Source organism: Chelonoidis abingdonii, chromosome 15 (assembly GCF_003597395.2).
Source record: "Chelonoidis abingdonii isolate Lonesome George chromosome 15, CheloAbing_2.0, whole genome shotgun sequence".
In the NCBI taxonomy this organism is placed as follows: Eukaryota; Metazoa; Chordata; order Testudines; family Testudinidae; genus Chelonoidis; species Chelonoidis abingdonii.
In genome coordinates this window covers 22,306,580-22,317,393 of record NC_133783.1, presented here as the reverse complement: position 1 = coordinate 22,317,393, position 10,814 = coordinate 22,306,580, and the positions used below count along the sequence as shown (strand labels likewise).

General features: G+C 42.5%; 1 protein-coding gene and 1 long non-coding RNA gene across 2 annotated transcripts in view; one reads left to right on the top strand and one right to left on the bottom strand.

Annotated features, from left to right (window-relative positions):
• The window catches only part of LOC116833610 (nucleolar RNA helicase 2-like), a 40,820-nt gene that overhangs the window by 9,321 nt on the left and 20,685 nt on the right, over window positions 1-10,814 (bottom strand). Inside the window, exons 9-12 of the mRNA XM_032795228.2 lie at window positions 5,000-5,161; window positions 4,056-4,175; window positions 1,896-1,969; window positions 1,506-1,665 (exon numbers count right to left, since the gene is read on the bottom strand). Of these exons, the coding sequence (XP_032651119.2) occupies window positions 1,506-1,665; window positions 1,896-1,969; window positions 4,056-4,175; window positions 5,000-5,161 (516 nt within the window). The remainder of the gene's footprint in view (window positions 1-1,505; window positions 1,666-1,895; window positions 1,970-4,055; window positions 4,176-4,999; window positions 5,162-10,814) is intronic.
• The window catches only part of LOC142047799 (uncharacterized), a 163,020-nt gene that overhangs the window by 151,729 nt on the left and 477 nt on the right, over window positions 1-10,814 (top strand). The window lies entirely within an intron of this gene.

Here is a 10,814-nt window from a genome sequence, read left to right as displayed (position 1 = left end):
GAGTTCAGATTGCTGTCCAGAGCGGTCAGTGGTGCACTGTGGGATACCGCCCGGAGGCCAATAACATCGATTTCCGTCCACACTAACCGTAATCCGATATGTTAATATCGGATTTAGCGCTACTCCTCTCGTCGGGGAGGAGTACAGAAATCGATTTAAAGAGCCCTTGATATCGATATAAAGGGCGTTGTAGTTTGGACGGGTACAGCGTTAAATCGATTTAACGCTCTTTAAATCGATTTAAACACATAGTGTAGACCAGGCCATAGTTTGAGTTGTTTAAGGTGTAGCCCTACAAAGCACAGTGCTGCAGTCTCATCAGTAGTAAGATGTGCATCCAAGTAAAAGCATCAACTTCCCAATTAGACCCAGATGGTCCCAGCCATTGCTATTGTAGGCTCATGTAATAGCAGTTGGAAGCGTAAGATGACCTTCATAATGAACTTGTGTTATTTGCTAATCACTCAGAAAGGTCAATATAATCTGCACCATAACCTCTGGTTACTTCCCCCAACCAACCTCTGATTACCTCAGTTTTCTCTGGATTGAGGTTAAACTTTCATCCAGGCCCTAATCACTACTACTATACATACATACATATTATATATATATATATATAACACACACATATATACACACACACACACACACACACACACACACACATTATATATATATATATATATATATAAACCCCACTAACTGCACCCCTTGGGTTAGATGACAGAGTGAGAAAGAGCACACATGTGTGCTGAAAACACTTACACTCAGGCCCCCTTCCATGACCTTTTAACACCAATAAACAGGAAGGTAGTAAGATGAGATCTCTGCAGCAGAAGTTACAGGAAACTATGCTGGGATCTATGAAGAAAGAATGAAGCCACCTCATGGCAGCCCTGTGTCCGCAATCAAGTCTACACCTCAATTAAAATATCTAATGCAGCTGATCTAGTAAGTCAGCAGACACTTGATCTTTATCCATGGCTAGGAGGAACACCACCACTGAAATTTCAATGCTATGACCAAGTTCAAAACCAGGACAATGACAAGAATCTAGAAGATCTAAGCTATCTAGATTCAGAGTTCTCACCAAAGTATTTTCCATAATAAAAAATTAGAAAAGGGATTGTAATTGGGTCAGATAGTTACCATTAAATAATGGTTGGAACAAGGCTTGTACACATAATGTGAGTGTTCAGAATTCCACCTTCCTTAGAGGAAATTACAGTCTCTACTGACAAAGGACCCCAAACTTCCTCTATATGTAAACTACCTGTACTAATCAGCTATTTCTATTCCATGAATGCGGAATTACAAGCAGTTCATGCCAGTGTCAGAAGTCAGTCTTATTATGGGAGAACAAGCTTGTCTATAACCACCAAATGTGTTCATTAAATTATAGTTCTTCTAGTTCGACTGTAGCTTCATGTAAATTACACCAAACATGCTCATATTCAGATATTTGAAATCCAAGATTTTAACAAAAATAAACTAAATATTCTTACCACATCTGAGTTGAGCAAGGAACGCTGTTCAATGGAAGTAGCCCCAGAAATATGGGCTAGTGCTGCAGCCAGAGCTTCAACTGCCCCCTTTTCCTCTATCAGCCCCTGAGCTGACTCTTTGAAATAGTCAATGGCAGTTTGAGGAACAGAATCCAAACACCTAAATATTTAAAAGCAAGAACATTACTTGGCAAAAGGCAAAATTTAGACACTGGAATCTGGGAGGTATGGGATAGATGAGAAATTGCAAGAGACCCAAACTTGATCAACTGATATCCATGAACAATTTATTTCATGGTCATCTCAGACAAATGTATGGCAAGAGACAATCCAAAGAGTTATTATAAATGAGAATGATGTGATGACAAGATCAAGGGTCACTGAACATACCTGATGGCATCTTTGCTGGAAGCCTTTATTATATCTGTTGCAGTAGGAACACCTACACGCTTAAATGTAATTCCCTGCAATTAAGAGAAAATGGAAGAGCAGGAAGTTTACAGACTGTTCAGAACTGTATTATAGCCAACTAATGCTGGAATTCAGTTCAATAAGCATTTACCCTTAATTTTCCTTTTCCTTTTCAACTGAATAGTTGACAAAACTATATATTGTGCACATTTTTTACAAAGCACTCTGACACGGAGGTTAGCCTGGCCTTAAGTTTCCTATGTGAATTCCTTGGACTAAACATGCTTAGAACCTAATTAAGGAGACACTGTTGGGTTAAAATTAATATTTAGAGAGACAGGATGCTCTACTGTACTAGTAACAATTTAGATTAAAATACTCATTTTGGCAATTATTTTTCACTATTTCTACAGCTTTTTTTCCCCATTTCACTCAGCTTATCCGTGAAAATTGGCTAGTCTATTTCACTTTTTTTCCCCAATCAGTTTAATCTATTTCACTCATTTTTCAAGGATGCTGCAATGTTTGGTTAACGTGATTACAGGGAAATGATGTTCCCTGAAAAGAAGGAAACTATTTCCCCTGGAAGCTTTTTAAAATGTGTGTTTCTGTTGAATCTAAACTGAGCAGGCACCCTCCCTTGAACATAATTTCATCAAGTGGCACTGACATACAAAAATTCTCAAGTCCATCGCTATTAGGGTGATTTAATCAAATGTTCTCTTTACTTAAACATGGTTAAAGGAAAAATGGCGTTCAAGAGCTGGGTTTTTATTTTTAAAAGGGCAAATAGAATAGTTAACACACACCATATTCTAGCTTTATTTAAAAAAAAGTTTGTCTTAACTACATATCACAGGTTGTTAGCTGTTTAAGGAAGGTAATCACCTCACATTGTCAGTATGCAAGAACTAAAAGCAATGCCAAGTGTTTCTTGCATGGACACACAAATATAAGCTTCTTTACCAGTCAGTAAAGACTGATTTTGATATCAAAATCACCTATTTCATCTCTAACTACTCACTTTGTCTATTTTGAAATCTCATGAAAAGATTCCCCATGAACAAAAACAGAAGTTCTAAACAAAACTGTAAATTAAAATAAGTCAAACTTAAAATTTACTTTAGTGAAGTATATGCTGTTACACAGCCTTTATGTCAAGAAGTTTCACCCTTAACTCAGCAGATATGTCTGCACTGAAGAAGAAGAAAAAAAAAAGTCAATTCTTAACTTAGATAACCTAACTTAGGTTAGCCAAACCTGGGTTTAAATTTCAGTGAAGACACAACAGGTTGGCATTTAACTTGGGTTGGTAGCTTGAGTTCAACCCCAGGCTCTCATATTGTCTTGAACCCAAGCTGCTACCTCAATTAAAAGCCAAGTTGTTGTGTTTTCACTACAATTTAAACTCAAGTTAGCTGATTTGGGCCAGATAACCTGAATTAAGAACACATGTTTTTTTGCAATGTAGTCATAAACTAAGTGCTCAGAGTCTTGTGAAACTTGAAACAAAAGCATAACATTTACCGTATATACTCTTTCATTAGCCTGTTAATTTATAAGCTGACCCCCCAACATGGTTAGGTAAAAATAGCAAAAAACTGTATGACCCTTTCATAAGCCGACCCTATATTTCAGAGGTTGGCAAACTTTGGCTCCTGGCCCATTAGCGTAAGCCGCTAGCAGGCCTGGACATTCTGTTTACCTGGAGCATTTACAGGCATGGAGCCCCTCAGCTCCCAGTGTCCGCGGTTTGCCGTTCCCAGCCAATAGGAGCTGCGGGAACTGGCGCACCACTTCCCGCAGCTCCCACTGGCTGGGAATGGCAAACCGCGACCACAGGGAGCCAAGGGGCTCCATGCCTGCAGATGTTCCAGGTAAACAAAATGACAATGTATTAGATATTCAATTCAATGATTCCATAGAGTTTAAAATCATCAAATTTTGGTGTAGGTGGGTGACAAGTGATTATCCAGTAAGAGGAAAAAGGCAAAACCAGCTAAACTTCAGTTAGAGGGTAGTGCTCACTGTATGCTTCATAACAATCTGATTATCAAATAGTGTATGGATTGCAGGATTTTATGAGCTATCCTAACACACTACATACATAAAGTGCACATGACTAAAATGATACTGTACTGCTTTTTGTTCCACATGTCTTAGCTGACTTTCTTCCTTTCGCTGATAAAAACAGACACACATCCCAGTCCGTCCAGCTCGGCCTGTGCGCCCAGAACGATGAATATACGACTCTACATCCTTCAAGAAAAATACCTTTATTACTTTTGTAGTTAGTCAATTCACAAAGGCTCATGGAAGCTATTACATTAGTGTTTGGAGATATATTATAATAAATTGTATCTGAGAAATTAATTAATTTTTTTTTAAAGTCAAACTAGGTAAAAAAATACCCATCAACCTAGGTTAAATATTGCTCAGAGCTTAAGTTACAAGCCTAGGACAACTATGTGACACTATGCTTCTATCATCATAGGGAATTCAAGCAAAGGTTTCAATTTGTTCTTGTGCAACTCTACGTATAGCTAAATACCATACATCACACTTACCACAGTGTACAGGATGAGAAGTCAGCATGTCCCCAGCTACGCTGAATAAACCTAGGTCTTGTCCGTATTCGCTTAACTTCATTCAGGGTTCTCTCTCTCCATTGGGCTCTTCTTCCCACCCAATTATGTTGCTCTTGGTAGCCATTCCATTCTACTGCCTTTCCAAATTCTTTTCAAATTTACCACCACACACTGCTTTGGAGGGCAGGATTTTAGTCAACTTGCTCATCAGTTAATACATCAAACAGAACTAGAGCCTTGCCAGAGCTCATCAGAAGGCATTTTAAAAGGAAACACCTCTAAAGGTACCATGGACTCTACAACTGATGCATCCTAAGTTGTATTCTGATCAGAGGACTACCTCTGGTTACTATAAGCTTCCTTACAGCAAAACTATAATAAGAACTGTGTGTGTAGTGAATACCACTATTCAAATGTTATGTTATCAATCACATGAAAACAAATAGAGGACTACTGTATATATTACAAAAGACATACAACATACCCATCTCCTACCTTCGGTGGTGAACTTTGTACAACCAGGTCAACTTCAGGGATATCTAAACCACGGGCAGCTACATTAGTTGCAACCAGAACTTTAAACACTCCATTTCTAAAACCTTTCAATGTTATCTCCCTTTGTTTCTGAGGAATGTCACCATGCAGCGACTGGCAATCCTGTAAAACAAGATTATGATGACAGTGTATAAAAGGCACTACGCTACAGGAAGGATCCTGAAAAACTGAAATATTTTAGTTTACATGGCAAAAAATTATGTCAATACTTAGCTTTTTATACAGTGCTTTTTACCCTTATAGCCCAAACTGCTTTACAAAGAAGTAGGAAAGCATTATTCCCATTTTACAGATTAGGATATGGAAGCAACAGGTATCTTGCCACAGCCACACAGAGTCAGTGTCAGAGCTAGATCTATAACCCTGTCCCAGCTTCCCATCCAGTGCTCTATCCAACAGGCTTTGTTGACGTCCCAAAATAAAACATAAAAGCTACCTCTAATGCAGTTCTAGTCACACTATTGTGCCACTATATCATCAATGTCATTTAGCTGCCTTTTGTTAGAAAGATACTCAGCCTATGCTCCCGTCAAAAGAAGCAAGGGCAAAAGTACCAGTAATTCTTAAAGGATAAAAATGATTTTTTAAAAATGACTAAAAAAAAGGAGTTTAAAAATAATCTTTTAGACACCCACACATCTGCCTGAAAGTTTCTTTACCTATTATTACAAACACCCAAAATTAACATAACTGAAAGATTAGAGAATATTGTTTCTTTATTTTGTGCACTTGAAAGCATTTTATGCATAGTCAGGGCTGGTCTACACCAGAAGGTTACACTGATCCAGCTACATCACGCAGGGGTGTGAAAAATCCACACTGCTGAGCAACAGTCAGCTAAGTCCCCACATAGACAGCACTAGGTCAATGGAAGAATTTTTCCACCAAACTAGCTACCACCTCTTAGGGGGGACAGATTTACTACATTGACCGAAGAACCCTCTCATCACTGTAGTAAGTATCTACACTGCAGCACTACAGTGACACAGCCCCAATGCTGTGCTGCTTCCGTGTTTTTAAGTGTAGACGTAGCCTCAGTTTTTCTTTTTGTTGTCTTCCATACAGGAACAGAGAAAGATTATAAACCACAAATTGGATAAGGACTCAGGGGCCACTATAGGAGCTAAATTCTTTTAAAATGATTACATTTCAGATTGATGCTGCTTTGTAGAGGGTATGGGTATGTATTCCCCCAGCAAGCTGATATATTAAGATACTAAAACAAAAACAGCTGAAAATATTTTTTCTTCTACCTGCCAAGATCAGAGTTCTGCATTTCCCATGCAACAGGTGATATCACTAACAGAATGCAGGAAAAGGCTCCATGCTCAGGTTTAGCTGTTAGTGAGGTCATCTAATAGTGCAGGAGAAAAACACTCCTGAACACAGTCGTGGCAGGTAAAAGCGTCTCAGTTCCCCCCCCAAAATAGAATGCCATACTACTTTCTATTCATGCTGTAATGGATCCAATTGAATCAATTATTAAAATCAATACCATGCAGATTGGAGTTGTACTAGGATGATATTCACCACCAAGGGATTTACTGCAATACAAGCACTCATCACTAATGTCAAGGTGATTTGCTGAAGCACCACTATCTCAAATGCTAGTATCAGCACTAAAATCAACTATATTCATTTCTCTGCAGACTTAGAAATAAGAACTGAAGACCTCGATTCTGTGACTCTAGAAAGTCTGAGAACCTCCCTTTTTTCATGCCCCAGTACAGATTTAAATTAAGTTTATTTCAAATTCCTCATAAAACAGTTAATAATGAATGTAATAAAACCCTAGTAATTAATAACTAAAGTAACAAAACAGAAGCAACCCCTAGTAACTGACACTTCTTACAAGAGGTGCATCCCAGCCAGTCACTGTGCTAGTGTCATAGTACGTTAACCACACTATGAACTGCTGTCAGAGTAACTCCTATGACTACAATCACCTTCCAAAAGATATATCAGAACCTTCATTGTTGTCACAAAAGAGATTATTCATCTTCTTCAAAATGTGTTGCAGATGTGCGTATGTGCATGGCCTGTGCACCGGTGTCAGAATTTTCCTTACTGGTATGCATAGTGGCACCCCATCCACTGCCAGGTTCCTCATACTCTGACTTCAGAGCATAACCTGCAGAACTCCTCTTTCAGCTTCTTCACACTGGAAGCCATTGGTAGAATCCAGTGCAGGGAAGAGGGGTGGGTTGTATAATGAATATATGCAACATCTCAAACAACATTTACAAGGTAACTGTTTTTAGTTCAAGTACTTGCATATGTCTATTACACTGTAGGTGACTCCCAAGTGTTATCCCAGGCAGTGGAGCTCGGATGACTTGACTGCAGGATCACCGTCCCTACAGTTGTATCTTCAATCAATGTGGCAGACAACACATAATATCTGGTGAATATATGAACAGAAGACCACTTTGCCACCCTACATATGACTATAACCAGAATATGTGCCACAAGTGCTGCCGAGGCCAAAATGTGCTCTGGCTGAGCATGCCATGAGTTCATCAGGAGGCTCCCTCTAACAGCGTAAGAGTCTGAACAGTGACTGATTGAACTTTCATACACTGCATAAGGAACTCAAAAGGGCTTCGTCTATTCCAAGCAAAAAGCCAGATCTCAATGAACATCCAGGTGGGTGAAGTCTTCACTCCTTGTGGCTTTGGGAAGAAAACTGGCAGCTATACAGTCAATTCAGATAGAAATTAGATACTACTTGCAAGAGAAATTTAGATGTGGTCTAAGTTGAACATTGTCCTTGTAGGTGTGTATGGCAGATCAGTGACCAATGCACTCTCCTAGTAGAAACAATGGCTACTAAGAAAACTACCTACCATGTGTAGAAGTGTGCACAACGCTAAAGGTGCAAAAGGAGTGTCCAACAGAGCAGATAATGCTAAATTGTAATCTCAAGAAGGTGTTTCTACTTGCCAGGAACCTAACTATCTATCTAGACCTTTCAGAAATCTGGTTGTGATGGTAAGACTAATTTCACTCACTCTGTCTATGAGAGGCTGGATCACGCAAATAGTCACCAGATGTACCCACTGACTCAAGGACCTCTTGATGCCAGCTGGGAGAGGGTACAGGGATACATAAGGGTTAGAAGGACCCCTGGGTCTGGTATTTACATTCTAGTTCACCAAGGACTGTCACATAAGTCTGTGACACACTGGTCATCATAATCTTTGAAAAATGTACGCACAGATAATATGTAAAGACATATGCACATATACACTGGAAATTATGTGTATAAGGCAGGGGTGGGCAAACTTTTTGGCCCAAGGGTCACATCAGCATTGCAAAACTGTATGGAGGGCAGAGTAGGGAATGCTGTGCCTCCCCAGACAGCCTGGCTCCTGCCCCCATCCACCTCCTCCCACTTCCCGCCCCCCGACTGCTCCCCTCAGAACCCCCGACCCATCCGACGCCCCCACTCCTTGTCCCCTGACTGCCCCCTCCTGGGACCCCCGCCCCAACTGCCCCCCCAGGATCCCACCCCTGCAGAACTGCCGGTCGACAGTTCCGTGCTGAGTAACCTAGGGAGATAGGTGTCTCCCATCTCCTGTCTGAAGGAGTCTGTCTCCACTGGATGACCTGCCTTTAACTACAAGGCTTTATACCAGAGGTGGGCAAACTACAGCCCATGGAAGCTAGTCCCGATTGCCCCCCCCCCCAACCTGTGCCCCATCCAACCATTCCCTGCTCTCTTACTGCCCCTGGGGACTCCCTATCCCTTATCCAACCTCCCACCCCCATACCATGCTGCTCAGAGCAGCAAAAGCTTCCAGCCCCGCTGTAGCCAGCCACGCCGCCCATGTTGCTCGGCAGGAGCAGTGGGCCAGAGTGCTGGTAGTGAGGTGAGGTGGGGGAGGGGCTGGGGACTAGCTTCCATGGGCTGTAGTTTGCCCACCTCTGGTATAAAGCCTTGTAGTTAAAGGCAGGTCATCCAGTGGAGACAGACTCCTTCAGACAGGAGATGGGAGACACCTATCTCCCTAGGTTACCACTGTATATCTTACAATATAAGTCTATTAGCATACTAGTCAGATGCTAATGAAGGAAAATTAACAGGAATGAGACAAACAGCAGGGTAACTGGCAACAGAGTTGCACACTTGCCATAGGATAAGTTTTTCCTACCAAAAAGGATGAGCTTTTTGGCACCTGTGTTTTCGGGGCGTGGGGTATGAGGTGTAGCCTTAGCCCAGCTCTACTGGCCCCTCTCATTCATCATGGTCACAACTAAAGAGCCACATGTGGGATGTAAATAAAACCATTCAAACTGCTGGGATGAAACCTGGCATTTACGGTTCCATTTGTTTGGCCACAACTGGAATGGAGAAATGGATTTGCCAGAAGGTTTCAGCTGCCTGTAAAATGGCTTCACTGACTGGCAGGGCTGCCTTTCCTGCTACAGTTAATAGAGACTGTTGATCCGCTCATATGTATTCTCTTCCACTAGCTCAGCTTGGATGCCCAGGGAAGCTGCTTCTCTCCTGGGAAGCTCCTGATGTCAAAGTCACAGCAGGGATGATGCCTCTGGTATCAGAGTCTTTTCAGATGAGGAGGAGGGTGCCTAAAGGGGAGGCAATGGAGATTGCTCCAAGGTTGATCCTGTAGTACTGGGGCAGGCTCCAGCTCTGGAGCAAGGTGAGGCAAGTCCTGAGCTTGAACATACAAAGGCTTATCACTACCAACCATGTCGGGAGTCTCAGTACCAGTAAGAGAAGGGTGTGTGTGTGTGTGTAATCTAGATACTGGAAGCACCAGGGCCTAGTCATGACTGGCCCAAATGTCCCAATCTGTGGTTGAAGTCTTCTTGAACCCATGCCAGTGAGTGCAGGTATGAGTTCAGGAGGAAAGATCTGAACTCTCTGTCAATACCCAGAAAGCCTACCTCAAAGCTTGATGAAGAATCTGGGAATTCCAAAAGGCAGCGTGGCATGATACCAGGAAGAGTCTTCTGTGACCTCAATTTATATTTGCATCAGGGGCATGGAATCAAGTGAAGCATGGATGGCTTCCTAGCCGCTGGTAATATGCAGTGTGGAGGATCTGGCACCAAACCAGAAGCAAAGAGCCAAAACAGAGCATTCTAGTACAAAGGGTCTTGACAACTGCACTAGTCCTCGACAGGGAACTTTGCCCTGAAGCAACAGTGACTATAGTACTGACAGGCATAATAAGTCCCTGGCTGTGGCACATAGGCTCCGACTCCGTGGGTGCTCTGAGGCTGGAGCACCCACAGGGAAAAATTAGTGGGTGCTCTGCACCCACTGGCAGCCAAGCTGCCTACCTCCCAGCGCTTCCTGCTTAGGACTTTCCAGGAGGAAGTGGGGAGGAGTGGGGACGCAGTGCGCTCAGGGGAGGAGGCGGAGGAAAGGCGGGGCAGGGGAGGGGACTTGGGGAAAGGGGGTGGGATGAGGGCAGGGCGATGGCGTGGCCAGGGAGTGCCGAGCACCCACTGGGAACAGCGGAAGTTGGTGCCTATGACGTGACATTAACCTCTGGTTTAGTCAGTACGGACATAGGCTGCTGTCCCACTGCGACCAGGAACAACTGCTCTGTTGCAACCAAGGGAGCCAGTCTCGATGGTCTCTGGGAGGGCACCAGAGCTGATGACTCAAGTCTCTCTGTATTAGCCAGTATCGGGCAGTAGGGAGCCAAAGGGCACACTCCACCATTGGTACCAAAGCATCCGTCTGCAGAGAAGTCCCATGTACCGGACTTTGAATAGCCTG